Source organism: Aotus nancymaae, unplaced genomic scaffold, assembly GCF_030222135.1.
Source record: "Aotus nancymaae isolate 86718 unplaced genomic scaffold, 86718_ANA_hifiasm-v0.15.2.pri h1tg000007l, whole genome shotgun sequence".
Taxonomy (NCBI): Eukaryota; Metazoa; Chordata; class Mammalia; order Primates; family Aotidae; genus Aotus; species Aotus nancymaae.
Genome location: NW_026988418.1, coordinates 15,299,421 through 15,318,437, shown reverse-complemented (window position 1 = coordinate 15,318,437; position 19,017 = coordinate 15,299,421). Strand labels below are relative to the sequence as shown.

The 19,017-nt window shown below is 42.0% G+C and overlaps 1 protein-coding gene across 1 annotated transcript in view; it reads left to right on the top strand.

Annotated features, from left to right (window-relative positions):
• RAB3B (RAB3B, member RAS oncogene family) overlaps positions 1-19,017 on the top strand; it is an 81,634-nt gene that overhangs the window by 53,593 nt on the left and 9,024 nt on the right. Inside the window, exons 3-4 of the mRNA XM_012434670.3 lie at positions 9,263-9,381; positions 12,882-13,006. Coding sequence (XP_012290093.1) covers positions 9,263-9,381; positions 12,882-13,006 — 244 coding nt within the window. The remainder of the gene's footprint in view (positions 1-9,262; positions 9,382-12,881; positions 13,007-19,017) is intronic.

Here is a 19,017-nt window from a genome sequence, read left to right as displayed (position 1 = left end):
CTGACTGGGCTGTGGAAGACCAGAGCAGTTGTGTTCACTCTCGTGTCTGTTCTCCGGCATAATCCTCTGCCCATATTAAGAGCTCAATGAATGTCTATTGCGTACAAGTGAATTGATTTCTCTTAATGACATGGTCTTCTTCCTCAAGCAGCCAGTGAGTCATTCCTCTTTCTTTCACCTCCTTCCCTTCTCCTCTGTGGTTCTATTTCTGACTCTCATCAGTAGGAGGAGAATCAATGTTCGTCAATGTGATTTTTAAAAATAAAAGGGAGAGGTTCAGGAGTGATTCTCTGGGCTGTTTTCCATAGAGCACAGGATAATGAGAGTTGAATTGTTTCATTTCTAACCTTGCTTTTCTTTAAGTGAAATACAAATATCAACAATAATCAACAGTAATAGCAGCACTTACTATGAGCTTTATTGAACACCTACCATGTGCCCCGTGCTCTCTCTGCTAGGCTCTACCCCTACATTATCTATCATTCTCACACAATCACTTCAAAGTATAATATTATTATCACCACCTTACAGTTGAAGAAGCTCAGGCTCATTTATTTTTAAAAATTAATTAAAAATTTAAATAATAATAATGATAAATACTTCTATATTTGGATACCTATTATGAGCCAGACACTTAAAAAACATTTAATTATGAAAACCCTACCAAGTAGGCATTTTTATTTTGATTCCAGATGTGAGGAAACTAAGCCTCAGAGAGATGAAATAACCAACCAGTCCAAAATCACATTGCTGATGAATGGCGGAGTTGGGAGTTAGGCCAAGGCCTGCTCAACTCTGAAGCTCACCCTTTCTCTTTCTATCAGTGAGACCCTGTTGACACTCTGGCTGGAGGCAGCCCTGGGCAGGTTTCAATGGAATGGGAAATGATGCATATAGCATGAGAACCATCCACTCTAGCAGGGCAGACCCTGGGAAGCTGGACCTGCTCCTGGAACTGTCTTTGGAAATGCAAAAACTGTCTTTGGAAATGCAGTAGCACATCAGGAACTGCTCTAAGCATTTCGCATATAATAATGTTATTAATCCTCACAAAACTCTGAGGTAGGTACAGGCATACCTTGGATATATTGCAGGTTCAGTTCCAAATCACCACAATAAAGTAAATATTGCAATAAAGGGAGTAATATGACTCTTTTGGTTTCCCAGTGCATATAAAAGTCATGTTTATACTATAGTAGTCTGTTGATTATGTGGTAACATTATGTCTAAAACAATTTACATACATTAATTAAAAAATACTTTAGGCCGGCCGGGCGTGGTATCTCATGCCTGTAATCCCAGCATTTTGGGAGGCTGAGGTAGGTGGATCATGAGGTCAGGAGTTCAAGACCAGCTTGACCAACATGAAGAAACACTGTCTCTACTAAAAATACATAATTAGCCAGGCATGGTGGGCGTATGCCTGTAATCCCAGCTACTTGGGAGCCTGAGACGGGAGAATCACTTGAACCCAGGAGGTGGAGGTTGCAGTGAGCCGAGATCATGCCATTGCACTCTAGCCTGGGCAACAAGAGCAAAACTCCGTATCAAAAAAAAAAAAAAAACTTTAGGCTAGATGTGGTGGCTCACACCTGTAATCCTAACACTTTGGGAGGCTGAGGTGGGAGGATCACTGGAGCCCAGGAGGTTGAGCTATGATCCCACCACTGCACTCCAACCTGGGCAACAGAGTGAGACCCTGTTTCATACAAACAAAATACTTTATTGCTAAAAAATGCTAACAATCATCAGAGCCTTCAGTGAATGTTAATCTTTTTGCTGGTGGAGGGTCTTGCCTTGATGTTCATGGGTGCTGACTGATCAGGGTGGTAGTTGCTGAAGACTAGGGTAGCTGTGGCAATTTCTTAAAATAAGACAATAGTGAAGTTTGCTGCTTCAACTGATTCTTCTTTTCGTGAAAGATTTCTCTGTTGTAGGTGATGCTGTTTGATAGCATTTTACCCAAAATAGAACTTCTTTAAAAATGTGAGTCAGTCCTCTCAAACCCTGCTACTACTTTATCCACACTAAGTTTATGTCATATTCTGAATCCTTTGTTGTCATTTCAAGGATGTTCACAGCATCTTCACCAGAGTAGATTCCATCTTAAGAAAGCATTTTCTTTGCTCATCTGTAAGAAGCAACTGCATCCATTCAAGTTTTATCGTGAGATTGCAGCAACTCAGTCACATTTTCAGGTCCCACTTCTAATGCTAATTTTCTTGCTGTTTCCACAAGATCTTAGATCTGCAGCTACTTCATTCACGGAAGTCTTGAACCCCACAAAGTCATTCATAATTCCGAAGTTTGGAATGAATTTATTTCAAACTGCTATTAATGTTGATTTTTTAATCCCCTCCCATGAATCACAAATATTCTTAATGGTATCTAGAATGGTGAATTATTTCCAGAAGGTTTTCAGTTTACTTTGCCCAGATCCAAATAAACCTTGAAAGTCAAAATTACTCCTTGATCCATGAGCTGCTGAATGGATGTTGTGTTAGCAGGCATGAAGACATTAATCTTCTTATATATCTCCATCAGAGCTCTTGGGTGACCAGGCACATTGTCAATAAGCAGGAATATTATGAAAGGAATATTTTTTCCTGAGAGTAGGTTTCAACAATGGGCTTAAATTATTCAGTAAACCATATTGTAAACAGATGTGCTGTCATCCAGGCTTAGTTGTTCAATTTCTGGAACACAGGCAGGGTAGATTTAGCTTAATTTTGAAGGGGCCTAGGATTTTCAGAATGGTCAATTAGAATTGACTTCAAATTAAAGTCACTAGCTGCATTAACCCCTAACGAGAGAGTCAGCCTGTTCTTTGAAGCCAGGCATTGACTTCTCTCCAGCTGTGAAAGTCCTAATGGCATATTCTTCCAATGCTGTTTTGTCTGCATTGAAAATCATTTATTTAATGCAGCCACCCTCATCAATGATCTTAGCCAGGTCTTCTGGATAACCTTGCTGCAGCTTCTACATCAGCATTTGCTGCCTCACCTTGCACTTTTATGTTATGAAAATAGCTTCTTTCCTTAAACCTCATGAACCTACCTCTGCTAGCTTCAGACTTTTCTTCTACAGCTCCTTCACCTCTCTCAGCCTTCATAGAATTGAAGAGAGCTGAGGCCTTGCTTTGAATTGGGCTTTAGCTTAAGGAAAGATTGTGGTTGATTTATCTTCTATCCAGAGACCGCTAAAACTTTCTACATATTGCCAATAAGGTTGTTTTGCTTTCTTACCACTTATGTGTTTGCTAGAGTAGCACTTTTAATTTCCTTCAATAAATTTTCCTTTGCATTCACAATTTGGCTAATATTTGGTGCAAGAGGCCTAGCTTTCAGCCCATCTTGGCTCTTTGCATGCCTTCCTCACTAAGTTTAATTATTTCAGCTTTTGATTTAAAGCAAGAGATATGTAATTCATCCTTTCACTTGAACACTAGAGGCTATTGTGGTGGTATTATTATTTTGAGATAGAGTCTTTCTCTGTCGCCCAGACTGGAGTGTAGTGGTGTGATCTTGACTCACTGAAGCCCCCGCCTCCTGGGTTCAAGCAATTCTCCTGCCTCAGCCTCCTGACTAGCTGGGATTACAGGTGTCTCCTCCACCACGCCTGGCTAATTTTTGTATTTTTAGTAGAGACAGGGTTTTGCCATGTTGGCCAGGCTAGTCTCAACCTCTTCACCTGAAGTGATCTGCCTGCCTCAGCCTCCCAAAGTGCTGTGATTACAGGCATAAGCCACCATGCCCGGACCATTGTAGGTTATTAAGTGGCCTAATTTTAATACTGTTATGTCTCAAGGCATAGGGAATCCTGAAGAGAGGGAGAAAGATGGAGGAATGGCTGGTTGGTGGAGCATTCAGAACACACACAACATTAAGTTCACTGTTTTAATATGGGTGTGGTTTATGGCACCCCAAAACAATTACAATAGTAAAATCAAAGATTACTGATCACAGATAAACATGACAGATATAATAATAATGAAAAGACTTGAAATATTGTAAGAACTACCAAAATGTGACACAGAGACATGAGGTAAGCACATACTGTTGGAAAAATAGCTCTGATAGACCTGTTTGATATAGGGTCACCATAAACATTCTTTGTGAAAATGCAATATCTGCAAAGCATAATAAGTTGAAGTGCAGTAAAATGAGGTATTGTTTTAATTCCCACTGCATAGATGAAGAGACTAAGGCTCCAATAGGTAAGTTGCCCAAAGAGAGGGTTACACAAAAGCATGAATATCAGGAGACATTTTAGAAGCCATTTAGAGGCTGCCTACTATCATCACATAGTGAGTAAGTGGTAGAATAGGGATTCACACCCAGAAGCCAACTCCAAAGATCATGGTTTTAACTTCAAGACTATATGGTCTTTTTGTTTAACAAACAGTGGTTGAATTGCTACTGGGTGCACAGCCCTGTGCTACACACTGGAAGTACAGAGAAAAGACTGACTCCAGGTCCAAGCTCATTTATGAGTATATACCAGAATTTCCAATTAGTTGGAATTCAGTTGGGTGACGAGACTCTTCTCTTGGAGAGCTTGGGTACAGGGCTAGGCTCCAGAGTGTCCGTGAGACTAGACACTCTCACAGAATAACGGCATAGTGTAGGGAGACAGAGGAGAGCTGAGACCTGGTGGCAGTGCAAGAGCTCAGAAATCCTGTCTGGGCCTCTAGACCAGGAAGAGTGGCTTAATTCCAAATCCTGCAGAATAGGATTTAGGGACTGAATCTACAGATTGGTGGGAGGTCTCTTCTTTGGAATTGGCTCTAAGGAGCTCAGGAAGCAGAGGCAAGGATGAGTGGATCAAATACTGCTGCAATGTTTCTTAGTCACAAACACACAGCTTTGGTGTGGCTATGACAGATTTCTTTCAATAATGCCTAAGATTTCCAGTGTTAAATGTTCATTCGCTTATTCATTCATTCACTCACTTATCCATTCATCTATTCATTTATCCTCCCACTCACTAATGAGCTGGAGAAAATGCTATCTTCCAGAAATCATAGGGACAACTGCTGTATGTGGTCAGAAGGAATACTCTGATAAGGTGATTGAGATTGAGAGTAAGATGCTCAAAGACCTTGCTCAATTAGCAGGAGATGGTGATTCATATGCTCTCCAAGGAGGGTGAGTATGTTAGATGCAGGTTGTTTTATGGAGTAAGGTAATGCAAGTCTGGGCCAGAGCTGAATTGCTGAGGACATGGAGAAGCCAAGCCCTGACAGAAACAACTGGTATCTTTGTTTTTCTTCTCTTCACATGTAATCTATCACCATTCCCTATAATTTTGACTTTTAAATACTTCAATGAATCTGTTCTTACTTGATCCCTGTTGCTACTACTCTAGTTCAAATTCTTATCTAGTCTGACTTGTACTACTGCAAAGATCTTCTAACCAGCCTTCCTTTCTCCTATCTCTTCTTCCAGTCCATTCTCTATACCATTGTTAGAGTGATCGTTTTTAAATCTCAGATCTAATTATGTTAATCCCTTGGCTCAAAATCTTTGATCTTAAAAGATAAAGTCCATATCCCAAAGCATAGTGTTCAGAGCTCTTTCTAGCTTCATCACCTACCTATGTCCCATTTCCCACCATTCCTTAAGTTCTTCAGGAGTACTCACTGTCAAAAACTCTCCCTTCTGCCAAAACACCTTTCCTTTACTTTTCTGCTTGGAAAGCTCTTCTTTAGAAAAGTTGTTCTGCTCAGATGTACTTTATATAGTAGGAAAAAAAAATAGAAAAGTTGTTCTCCTTATATTGCCAAATAAGCACATCTTCATGTGATGCTCCTGTGCTCAGTGAAGATTCTGCTCATGGGAATCATTATGCTGTCTGCCACATAGTCCCAGTTCTCTTCCTGAGCATATTATAGTATTGTACTTTCTTACCCCTTGAAAGTTGGGTGTGGATATGTGACTTGCTTTGGCCAGTGAAATGGGAAAAGTGGAAGTTTTAAGAGCCAATATATGACTCACATACTTTCTTCCCCTCTGGCAGCTGCTCTGTCAGTCTTTATCCTTGAATAAAGATGACAAAAAAGCAGAACACTCAGCCAATCCTTAATGGACATGTAATAATAATAAAAAATAAAACCTTGTTGTTTAAGCTAGTGAGATTTGGAATTGCTTGTTCCTGAAGAACCCAGCCTATCCTAAAGGAGATATTATCTCCACTTTGACATCTTCCATAGCTAGCCCAAACCACCGTGTTTCTACTTTACCTGAACTTGTATGACTCATTTCCTGTTTTTTTTTTTTTTTTTTTTTTTTTTGGTTTTGTTTTGTTTTGTTTTGGTTTCTTGAGACAGAGTTTCACTCTTTCACCCAGGCTGGAATGCAGTGGTGCCATCTCAGCTCCCTGCAACCTCTGCCTCCCAGGTCCAAGCAATTCTCATGCCTTAGCCTCCCAAGTAGCTGGTGCACACCACCACGCCTGGCTAACTTTTGTATTTTTAGTAGAGACAGGATTTGCCATGTTGGTCAGGCTGGCCTCAAACTCCTGACCTCAAGTGATCTACCCACCTCAGCCTCCCAGAGTGCTGGGATTACAGGCAGGAGCCACCATGCCCAGCCAACTCATTTTCTTTATGCCACATCTCTGATACTGATTACATTTTGCCTCACATTGCTAATTATCAATTTGCTGTTATGTCTTAGCTGCCTTCACAACTCTGTTGAGGCTTCCCGAGGGCAGGGGTGGTGCTTGTTCCATGTTATTATCACACTAAGTATAGTTCATAGCTAAGACAATATTTTGTAATGGGTGCAGGAGAGAGACAGATTAGTTATGAATGAATCTTAGTTTCCTCACCTATAAGATAGAGTAACAACATATATTCTCCAGGTTTTTCCAACATTTGTGGATAACAGGTGCAACCTGTGTAAAAATAATGGCATAATGAAATTATTGTTCTCATTATTTATTTTTATTATAACTATAGATGGTGTTCAGTAGATGGTTGTGAATAAATCAATCTTTCATTGATGGAGGTGTGGTGGTACCTGCATTAGACATAGAATAAGAAGTCCTGGGATTTTGCTGGGTGTGGTGGCTCATGCCTGTAATCCCAGCACTTTGGGAGGCTGAGGCAGGAGGGTCACTTAAGTTCAGGTGTTCCAGACCAGCCTGGGCTACATAGTGAGATCTTGTCTCTACGGAAGTAAAAAAAAAAAAAAAAAAAAAATTAGCCAGGCATGGTGGCATGTGCCTGTGGTTCCAGCTACTCAGGAGGCTGAGGTGGGAGGATCACTTGAGCCTAGGAGTTTGAGGCTGCAGGGAGCTGTGACCATGCCACTGCACTCCAGACTGAATGACAGAGCAAGACCCTGTCTCAAAACAAAACAAAAAAAAGCTTTGCACAGTTGTGGGTGCCTGTAGTCCTAGCTATTTGGGAGGCTGAGGTGGGAGGATCACTTGAGCCTAGGAGTCCAAGGCTGCGGTGAGCTATGATGATTGTGCCACTGTTCTCTAGCCTAAGTGACAGAGTGAGACCCTGTCTTTAAAAAAAAAAAAGGCCTGGATTTAAGGCCTAGCTTTTGTCACCAGCTTTGTGACCTTGCCCTTGGGAAAGTCACTTACCCTTTCTGCATATTTTGCATTCTCAATTATAAAATGTAAATAATAATGACACCTACCTCACTGGAATCTCATAAAATTTAAATGAGATAATATGTGAGGAAATGTTTCATACCTGCTTAAGGATCACACATTCTAAAACTGTAATGATACAGAGAAGATGGCTGGTCCCTCACGTGAGGATGTGGAAAATTTGGAAGCATCCCAGTGTGCTCCAATAACCCTTTGCTGTTGGTCTTGTCTTTGTTGCTTGTTTACGTATTTGTCTTTCCAACTAGGCTATGAGCTACTTGTGACTAAGAATTGTCTTCAAGTCATTTTTTGGAAAAATGTTTATTTTTCCTTATTGTAAGAGTAATACACAGGCAAGAGATACTATGCAAAAAGAAAAAAAAAAGTAATACATTGTAAAGATAAGAAAAACACATAAAGAAGTCCAGGCACAGTGGTTCACACCTATAATCCTAGCACTGTGGGAGGCCAAGGTGGTGGATTGTTTGAGCTCTGGAGTTTGAGACCAGCCTGGGCAACATGGCAAAACATTGTCTGTACTAAAAATACAAAAAATAGCCGGGCATGGTGGTATGCTACTCAGGAGGCCAACATGGGAGGATTGCTTGAGCCCAGGGGGTGGACATTTCAGTGAGCCAAGATTGCTCCACTGCACTCCAGCCTAGGCAACAGAGTGAGACCCTGTCTCAAAAAAAAAAAAATTACATAAAGAAAATTTAAATCTCAGTAGTTCTTTTCTCTTATTCAGAAACAATTTCTGTTAACCTTTTGATGTGTTTCTTCCATTTTTTTCTGTGCACATATAGTTACCAAACTAATATATCACACATATAAGCATTGTCTCATGTCATTGAATATTCTTACATACATGAACTTACATAAAAATTCTTATATTTTAATCATTCTCCTATTGTTGAATATATAAGTTGATGATATGTTTTTACTGTCTAGATAAAGTTGAAACAAATATGTTTTTGTACATACATATTTGTCTGAATTTCTATTTTTATGGGGAACATTTTTCTAATTTTGTAGGAAAAATTCCCAGAAGAAATATTTCTTGATTAAAGAGTATGAACATTTTTAATGCTCTTAAGACTTTCAAACTGATTCCCAGAAAGGCTGAACCAAGTTCCACTCCCACAAGCAAGATGTGAAGTTGTATGTTTCACTGCATGCTAATCAATAATGGGAATTATTATTTTAAAAAAGGGGCTGGGAGCAATGGCACAAACCCTTAGTCCCAGCTACTTGGAGACTGAGGTGAGAGGATTGCTTGAACCCAGAAATTCAAAATTGCAGTGAGCCATGATGGTGCCACTACACTCAGCCTGGGCAACAGAGTAAGGCTTTGTCTTTAAAAAAAAAACAACCAAACAAAAATAAGGTTAAAACTTTTTATGTAATAAGTGCCCACTCAACATTTCTTCTGTGACTTGTTCGTGCCTCTTGTCCACTTTTCTGTTAGGATTTTAATTATTGTTAATTTCTATGATATTTAAAAAATCATTTCATTCTAGTCACCAAGCATAATATAAGACACATAATAGATGCTCCTTAAATATGCCTTGGGTTATTAGTTAATTTTTTGGAGGACTTTTTGGGAACCAAAGCAGACTTTCTAAGAGATTGCTTCTTTCCTTTTCCTGCCCAGGACACAGCTGGGCAGGAGCGGTACCGGACCATCACGACAGCCTATTACCGTGGGGCCATGGGCTTCATTCTGATGTATGACATCACCAATGAGGAGTCCTTCAATGCTGTCCAAGACTGGTATGAGACTCTTATATTCATTCATTCATTCATTTAGCAAATTGTTCATTAAAATCTAACATGTGCTGTGAGGTCCTGGATTGTGTGCTAAGGAAGCCCAGATGAATCAGACATGGCTCCTGCCCTCAGGAGTTCACAGATGAGAGGAGAAGACAGATCCGTAAGCAGGAATGAAAATATCATGTGATAGGCCAGGCATGGTGGCTCACGCCTATAATCTTAGCACTTTGGGAGGCTGAGGTGGGCAGATCACCTGAGGTCAGGAGTTCGAGACCAGCCTGGCCAACATGGCGACACCTTGTCTCTACTAAAAATACAAAAATTAGCCAGGTGTGGAGACATGTGCCTGTAATCCCAGCTACTCAGGAGGCTGAGGCAGGAGAATCGCTTGAACCTGGGAGGCAGAGGTTGTAGTAAGCTGAGATCGCACCACTGCACTCCAGCCTGGATGACAAAAAAAAAAAAAAAAAAAAAAAAAAGGTAAAAGAAAATACCATGTGCTGGGTGCAGTGATGAAGAAAGGCATCAGGGCTGTGGGAACCCAGCAGAGGGCTCTCTGACCCAGTTCAGGGAGTCAGGGAAGGTGCCCTGGAGTTGCTGACACATATGCTGCATTTTGTAAGACTAACAGGAGTTAGCCCAAGGGACAAATGAATAAAGATGTCCCAGAAAAAGAGTACAGATGTGCAAAGGCGAGAAAGTAAGTGCGAGTGTTGAAGGGCACAGGTCATGAAGGATTTTGTGTGACACTATAAGGAGTTTGGATTCTGTCCCATAGGTGATGACATATGAATTGGAAACCAACAGGTTCAGATTTGTGTTTTAGGAAGATTACTGTAGCTCTAGTGGAGAGTGAATCCACATAGCACTTCTCTATAAAGTTTATCCCTGAGCTGAGCTGGGTGTCCAGGAGCACATATAGTCCAAGTTCATCAAGGCTCAATATGCAATGGAAATCAGTACAGCACCTCAGAGGTACAACCTCTGAGCAACATATAGTTTTCCTCCTGGGGCACGATTCCCAGGAGAGGGAGCCTGAGGGGAAGGACATGTGAGAGGGAGGGCCAAAACCCAGTGTCCCTGCTCAGATGAGGATGGGGGAAGGTGGGACATCTGTGTGGTGGCTGTCCTTCAGAATCGGAGAGGCTGAGCATGCTAGGCACACAGCAGCAGTGCTGGCCAGTGCTGGGCTTGTCCCCTGCTCCCTTTTGCCTAATAGTGACTCTTCGAGGACTTCACTTTTCCCAAGGAGCAGTTGTAATTGTGTGAAGCTGCATTGGCTTCACATACACAGCTTGAGTTGAGAATGACCTTGTGGGCTGCCTGCTGCACTCCCCTGTTCTGAGCAGCAGTTCAGGGTGTCATCAGCATGTCTGTCATTCCTTGGGGGTCTGTGTTCTCCTTTCCGCCTCTTATCCTCTTCTTCCTCCTTTCTGCCCCTTCCTTTTTAACAACTCTTTATTCCCTCTGCCTTGGGTCTTTCTCCTCTTTCCTCTCTGTTCTCTTCCCCTTCCATTTACTCTCTCCACTCATCATTTTCCTCCCTTCATTCCCTCTCCCTGCCCCTCCTCTTCTCTCTCACCACATCTCCCCTGAAGTGTCTCCACACTGCCCATTCCCTGTTGGCCTTGACCCCCTTCCCTTCCTCCCCCAGTCTCTATTCATTCTGCCTCAGGAACACAATGACTTTAACACCTGGTGACGATTCCTCCAAGAATAACCTGAGTTTGTTGCTAATCTGGGAGCTGAGAGGAAATGGGGTGGGAGGAGGGAGGACGATGAAAGAAAGAGTAGCATAGGAGACAAGGAGAGCTGGCCCCAGGTGCCTGCCTTGAGTCTGAAGACTAAGTGTCTGTCTCTCCCAAGCCCTGGCCTTTGAGTTTTGTCTGTGGGCAACTTGGTCTCAGCCTCACCCCTACCTACCATCCAAGCCCCAGTGTCCAGAGTGGGGCCTGGTTTCTTGTGGGCCCACAACAAATGGTGGTTGAGTTAATTACATCCTTCGAGGGAATAGCTTCTCACCATAAATGAGAAGGTTGGTGGTGAGATCAGCTTTAGGAGCAGGGTCAGTAATAGGTTCAGGTTGCAGTCAGGGTTGAGTTAGATTATCAGTGTCAGGGTAGGGTCAGATTCAAGATCTGCCTCAGGACTAACTGTTCACTGGCTCATTCATTTATCAAACATTCACTGACACCTTCTCTGCTCTGTCGTTCTGTGCTGGGTATTGGCATCCCAAAGATGAATAGGCTGGTTCTTGCCCTCAGGGAGAGATAGAAATTCAGCAAAGAGGAAGTAATCATTTCTACCTGATGGGGTCTTTGGGGAATGTTAGGCCCATCTCCACAAAAAGATGTCTCCATAATATAAGAGAGTCCTGTTTTATTTCCTCTTAAAATTTTGTTTTTAATTATAGAAGTAATAGTTGCTCACTTTAAAAAATGTGAAAAGTATGGAAATTTGAAAAGCATTTTTAAAAAGTCTTATAATCATCTTACATGAAGGTAACCACTGCTGACATTTTGGTTTCTGCAAATAATCATAATCTAAGACTTCAGGGAAGGTTTATGAATCACAGAGGAGGAGGTGGAGGCTAAATGGATCTAAGGGAGCTTGAGAAGGCTCTCCTCCAGTTGTTGTGGGATCAGCACTGGGCCCTGAAGGATGAGTTAGTTGTGGGGAAGGAATTCCCAGTGTAGGCAAAGGCACAAGCCATGGAAGAGCTTTTGGGGAATGAGTAAAAAGGTTTGGGAGGTGGGAGAATGGGTAATGAGGCTGGAGAGAGAGAGCATGAATGGTCTTGAACTGAGAAATCTGGACTTGATCACATAGCTAGCTGGGGGCCAGAGAAGGCTTTTAAGAAAGGATACATTGTGATCAAATACCTGTTTTAGAAAGAACTCTCTGCCTAGTGAGGAGAGGGATGGCCAGATATGGTAGAGATGGACTTCAAAGAGAGGGATGAGGTTTGCAGCCAGGGCTTAGGAGTCAGCATCTGCGACAGCCAGCAGGGGCAAGCACTCTACGCCCTCAGTTGAATTAATTGGCAGTAACTTGTGTGTTGCTAGTCCTGTGGAAGAGAAACCATTGCTTCACACTTTGCAGTTTTCTTTTTGTCATAGGAGGGTGTGTGTCTTGGTCAGTTTGGGTTGCTATAACAAGAATACTATAGACTTGGTGGCTCAAATGACAGACATTTCTTTCTCACAGTTCTGGAGCTAGGAAGTCCAAGATCAAGGCACCAACAGCTACAGTATCTGGAGACAGCTGGCTTCTTGTATCCTCCCATGGCCAAGAGAGAAAGAGGGCTCTACCCTCTTTCTCTTCTTAGATGGACATATTTATTAGAACTCTAGCCTCATTGACATAATGACGTCCCAAAGGCTCCACCTCCAGATACCATTACATTGGGGATTAGGCTTCAACATGTAAATTTGGAGTGGGGAACCAGACATTCAGTCTATGGGAACATGATTAACACATCTCTTTCCATGTCATTTTAGGGCTACTCAGATCAAGACCTACTCCTGGGACAATGCACAAGTTATTCTGGTGGGGAACAAGTGTGACATGGAGGAAGAGAGGGTTGTTCCCACTGAGAAGGGCCGGCTCCTCGCAGAGCAGCTTGGTATGTAGATGACACATGTGTGTGCACGTGTGCATGTGTACACATGCTCATGAGAGTGGGATGAACAGAGGGCATGAGTGTATTTGTATTTATGACATTAGTGTTGTAATTATGAATTATGTACCTGTGTGATCTGTTTTTATATTTGTATGATGTACATATGGACTTTATACTGTGAGTTTTAGATAATTCATCATTTTTGATATGTATATATTTGTTATATTGAATATGTAAGTAAATTTTAAATTTATAAACTCTTTTTTTTAACCAGTTTCTTCCACAAAAAACTTGAGGTGTCTTATAAAAATCATCACAGTACAAAAATAAAAATAAATAAATAAGAGAAAATTGGAGCAAAGGGAAAGCAAGGGTGAGGGAAAAATAAGAGGAAGATAGGATGAGTAAGTATTATGTCATAAGTTCTTGGACACCTCAAGAGTTGGGCCAAAATGTTGCCTTTGAGCTTCCTAGAAGCCATTGCCAAGAGGGAAATAATCAGTTACATAGTTCATAGTGTCCTAGTGTAAAAACAAACCCATTATTCCAGAGAAGCACTGCTTTTCATTGTCAACTGTAGAGCAGACTCTGTAGGCTGAATGTGACCACGTCCTGAATATCAGATATCCTTTTAGCACTAAGTATATGCTGTTCTTACAGTTTATCTCAATGCAAATTCATGCTTCTCACCAAAACACAATTCACAACAAAAGTAATTGTGTGAAGGAACAAAACTGTGTGGTTCAAGTATGTAGCTCATTGATGTCCTGACTTTTTCCAAGGTTAAAATATTCTGTGCTCGTTTGAGGCCCAGGTATGTCTCAGTGGCCCCAAAGCAGAACTCTACCTACCTTTGCTTAAAAGAAGAGCTTTTATTTTATGTATTGGGGTCCAGGGTAAGGTTGCCTTACAAAAAGAGTTCCATGCCTGTAGGTTTGAAAGTTTGAAATCTTCCTCTAGAATAGATGTACTGCTTAGCGTTTAGCCAGTCTAAGTATATCTCACATCCTAAGTGTTGTTAAGTATTGAGGAGTGGAGAGTTTAAAGTTACACTCTCTGACAGTTTCTGAAGTACAGATATTTGGGCTTGTAGGTGGGTAATCTGTATAATATACAAGTGTGAATTGTATGTTGTATATATTTGTATTATGTGTATTATGAGTACGTGTGTGTGTGTTGTATACTTTTTTCTCCTCAAGGTGGCCTGTAAACTGTAGCAAACTATAAGTGCTTAATAAACAGGGAGGTTGGGTCATCTTGGGCCTTGCTGTTTCTACACTATCACAGAGGTTCTCGGAGTCCAGAAAGTGTCTCCACGTGGTCATAGAACAATAAGCAAGTGATGAAGTCCACACCTGGAGAACTTCAGACTGTCCCTTTAGGCTTTCAACCTGCAGTCTCCCGGGAGGCTCCCAGCACTCTCCCTGGACTGACTGTATTTCATCTGCTTGGAATGCTCTCTTCTACACCCCATCTTCCACCCTCATCCAGCTGGTGAGCCCCCATTCAGCTTTCAAAGCAGCTCAAACTTCACATCTTCTATGGAACATTTCTTAGTCTCCTGCCAGAGTTCTTTACTTTGTTTTCTCACTTAAGGCACCCCATACATAGAAGCATCACAGTACCTGTCACACTTGGATGCACTCATTTACTTGTCTGTCACCCGAAGTTTCCTTGCAGACAGGAAATGAGTCTTGTTTGTCTTCGTGCCTACTGTGCCTAGCATACGGCTGGGCACGGAGGATGCAAAAATATGTTTGATTAACTTTATGATGGTAAGTATTTGGGTACTTCATTTTATTGTCCAAAAGACTTCCTGAGCACCTACTCTGTACTAGGCCCTGAGCTGTGAAATAGGATGCATTCCCTGGCCTGAAGAAGCTCGTTCTAGTGAGAGCCTACAGTGACAGTCATAGCCCAGGTGGTGAGGACTGTGACAGAGGGATGTTGGGGGAGCATAGAGGAGGAACCTCATTCTGCTGAGGTCAGAGAACATGATGCCCAAGTGGAGTCTTGAAGATAAGTAGGTGAGTCAAGTGAGGAAGAGCGCTAAGGGCTCCCCAGTCAGGGGCAAAGACAAGGAGCAGCCCTCTGGTCAGGGAACCATAAATCACTAGATGGTATGAGTCTGGAGTAATGTTGCCCAAGGTGGGAAGCTCATGCCACTGGAATTGTGCAGGATGATTTTCTGTACATATTTGGATATGTATTAGAAAAAAATATAACCAGCATACCAAGCCCTTCTCACTAAGATTTTTTTTTTTTGAGATGGAGTTTCACTCTTGTTGTCCAGGCTGGAGTGCTGGGGTCCAGGGTAAGGCTGGGGCGATCTTGGCTCACTGCAGCCTCCACCTCCAGGGTTCAAGCGATTCTCCTGACTCAGCCTCCTGAGTAACTGGGATTACAGGTGCCCACCACCATGCCCAGCAATTTTTTTGTATTTTCAGTAGAGATGGGGTTTCATCACATTGGCCAGGCTGGTCTTGAACTCCTGACCTCAGGTGATCCACCTGCCTTGGCCTACCAAAGTGCTGGGATTATAGGCATGAGCCACCATGCATGACCATTCTAAGATTTTTAAAAGGTGAATTGGTTAAACATTTATTAGCTGCTTACCCTGTGTCAGGCACTATTTATTCTAAGTGTTTTAAAGTATTATGCATCTAATTTAATCCCCCTAAAATCCTTCAAGATATATGCTTTCCTTACCTCCACATTGTGTGTGTGTGTGTGTGTGTGTGTGTGTGTGTGTGTTTAACAGATGAGAAAAGTGAGGCACGGAGAAGTTGAATAACTTGCCAAAGTCACACAGCTAGTAAGAGGGTAGAACCAGGATTTCAACCCAGGCAGTAGTCTGGCTCCCAGAGCCTGACTACTTAACTTTACTAAACAGCAAATGTGGTAATCATAGTTGATAAATATTGAACAAGGAGACTGTGTGAAATGTTTAGTATTAGTTATCTCACTTAGGTCTCTTTATAAACCTTAAGGTAGATATTATAGAGCATGTCCAATATTCTCAAAAATGAAGTTCAGAGAGATTAAATAACTTGCTCAAGCTTATACTATTAGCAAGTGGTGGAATCAGTATAAATCTTGATGAGGAACACAGATAGAACACATGAGATTAAATCTTAGTGCACTGTTTTTAGGAAGGCACTTGAAGAAGACCTTAATGAATTGGTTAGATTTTGGCAGGTCAAGGTAACCCATCTCTGCCCAACTCAACTCCCTGAGCTTTCTGCTACTGATCACCAGAACTTGCCTATTTACATGTTTATCTCTCCTCCTAGGCTTCGAGAGCATGGATTGTGTCTGATTTGTTTCATGATCCTAAGGACCCAGCACAGGGTAGATATTCATTAATACATTTTACTTATTCAGTGAAAAACATTCATTGAGCACACTAAGCCAAGTTCTGCCGTGGCACTTAGGATATAATGAATGATGAACAAACAGCTGCAATCCTTACTGTCATGGGACTAATGGGGAAAGAGACAAACAAATACTTACACAAATATTAATTAAAAATTGTGTAAATGAACTGTATGGTATGTGAATTATATCTCAATAAAGCTATTAAAATTGTGATAAGTTTTACTTGAGTTAGGACTTCTGTTATTGAAGTGATAAAATCACAAATCAAACTAGCTTTAATAAGTAGAATTGGTTGGGCACAGTGGCTCACACCTGTAATCCCAGCACTTTGGGAGGCTGAGGTGGGTGGATACTTGAGGTAAGCCTGGTTTGATCAACATGGTGAAACTCCATCTCTACTAAAAATACAAAAATTAGCCAGGTGTGGTGGTTGGCAACTGTAGTCCCAGCTACTCGGGAGGCTGAAGCAGGAGAATCACTTGAACCCAGAAGGCGGAGGTTGCAGTGAGTTGGCCCCACTGCTCTCCAGCCTGGGTGACAGACCAAGACTCCATCTCAAAAAAGAGTGGGAGGAAGAGATAATGTATTAGCCCCTGTAACTGGGAAGCCCACTAGACCCAGGACTCAATTGCAACTCTCCATTTCTCAGCTTTACTTATCCCCTCAGCCTCCTTCTATAGCCAGACTCTCTGCATGGGGAATTAGAGAGATGATGGCAGATTCGTAGCTTCCCAATTCCTGCAAAAAGAGACCTTCTTTCTCTCCCAACCACTGTGTATCCATCCCAAGGGAATACTATGATTAGTCGCCTGTGAGTCATGTGCCCATGCCAGTGGCTAGGGGAGGCAAATATGGCAACATATTCCCAATATAACTGTTTAAAATGGTGCTTCCTAAAGGAGGGAATGAAGGGGGCAGATAAAAGTTAACATAAGTCCACCACAAGTGCTATGAAGAAAGTGTAAGAGAGAAATCTAATTTTAGGCTGGAGAGTTAAGGTTTTCTGAGAAAGTAACGCTTAAGGTGAGAACAAAAGGATGAGAAAAAGCTAGCCAGGCAAAGAGTAGAGTGTGGGGAGGGGCATGTTCCACATCAAGAATAGTTCCAATGTAGGTTAAACCCTGAAATATTCAAGAAATTGTAAGAAGGCCATGTCACAGGAACTAAATCATCAAGGGAGAGTAGCATGAGATGAGGGTGGACAGATGGGCAGAGATCAGATGGTACCGGATCATGTTAAGAATTTTGCAAGGGTATGATCAGATCTGGGAACAGTCAGTGGGGGATGCTCAGCCTTCCTCACCCTCAACCAGTGCCTATTCCTCTGCTGTCTCAGGTATTAAGTCAGTTTCAGTGGTCTCTTTGCCAGTGCAGTAATGCCATTCTCTGCTTTATGGGATCCCTCCTCAGGACTCCCTTTCTTGTAGCTTTTCTGAGCTCACTCAACCAAGACTATGGATATGGCCAACAACTTGCATTTATTAAAGCTGTGAGTTATGGCCAGCCTTCCATATTCTCAAAGTTCCTAGGACTTGGTTGAGGTCATATAGATGCTGAGGCAGATGGGTCTTTGGGAGAGTAGAAGAGTTTTAGGGACTTTTATTTCCGGAAGCATGACTTTTTAGGGTTCTGCCTCCATATGCCCCTCAGAAAGGGGCTTCTTGTCCCTTTCCTGGATCTGACTGGAGATCTGGCCAGAACCCAGGGATGCTAATAAAAGGGAAATGTGCTTCTGCCTACAAAGGAAGGACAGACCATCCACAACGTGGTTTTTGTTTTGTTTTGTTTTGAGACAAGGTCTTCCTCTGTCACCCAGGCTGAAGTGCAGTGGCACAATCTTGGCTCACAGCAACCTTCACCTACTGAACTCAAACAACCTTCCTGCCTCAGCCTTCTGATCCTGCATAGCTGGGATTACAGGCAGGTACCACCATGACCAGCTAATTTTTATGTTTTTTTGTTTGTTTATTCGCTTGCTTTTTTGGTAGAGATGGGGTTTCACTGTGTTGCCCAGGCTCGTCTCAAACTCATGGGCTCAAATGATCTGCCGACTTTGGTCTCCCAAAGTGCTGGGATTACAGACATGAGCCCCATGCCCAGCCCAAAATGTAGTTTTGAAACACACATACTAGCATAGTGTAGTGGGAAAAGCATGCCCAGACTAGGAGTCAGGAGATTCAGAGTTTTATCCTGCTTCTGCTACTACTTTACTGTGTGACTTTGAGCTTTGGCATTTCCTGTCTCTGGGTCTCAGTTGGCCTATCTGTAAAACATGCAGTTTGGATTAGTTGAGTAGGAAGATCTGTTTGGCCTTATCCCTCTTTGTTTCTGTGATTTCAATTTACCCAATTCCCCATTCATCATTCAGACCCCACAGGCCCTCATACACTGCCTTGCTTATTTTAGGTGCTCAATAAATGTGTGTGTGTGTGTGTGTGTGTGTGTGTGTGTGTGTGTGTGTTTTAGATTGAGATGAACTATAGGAACCTTGCATCATTGAGTCTGGTTACAGAGAAACAAAGGCCTAGCTGGCATTGATAATAACTAACAGTGACTTAAAATTCACAATATGGTTTCATGAAAATTCTCTTGTGACCTCTGCTGTCACTTCTAGCATGTAAGGCTGCATTATCATC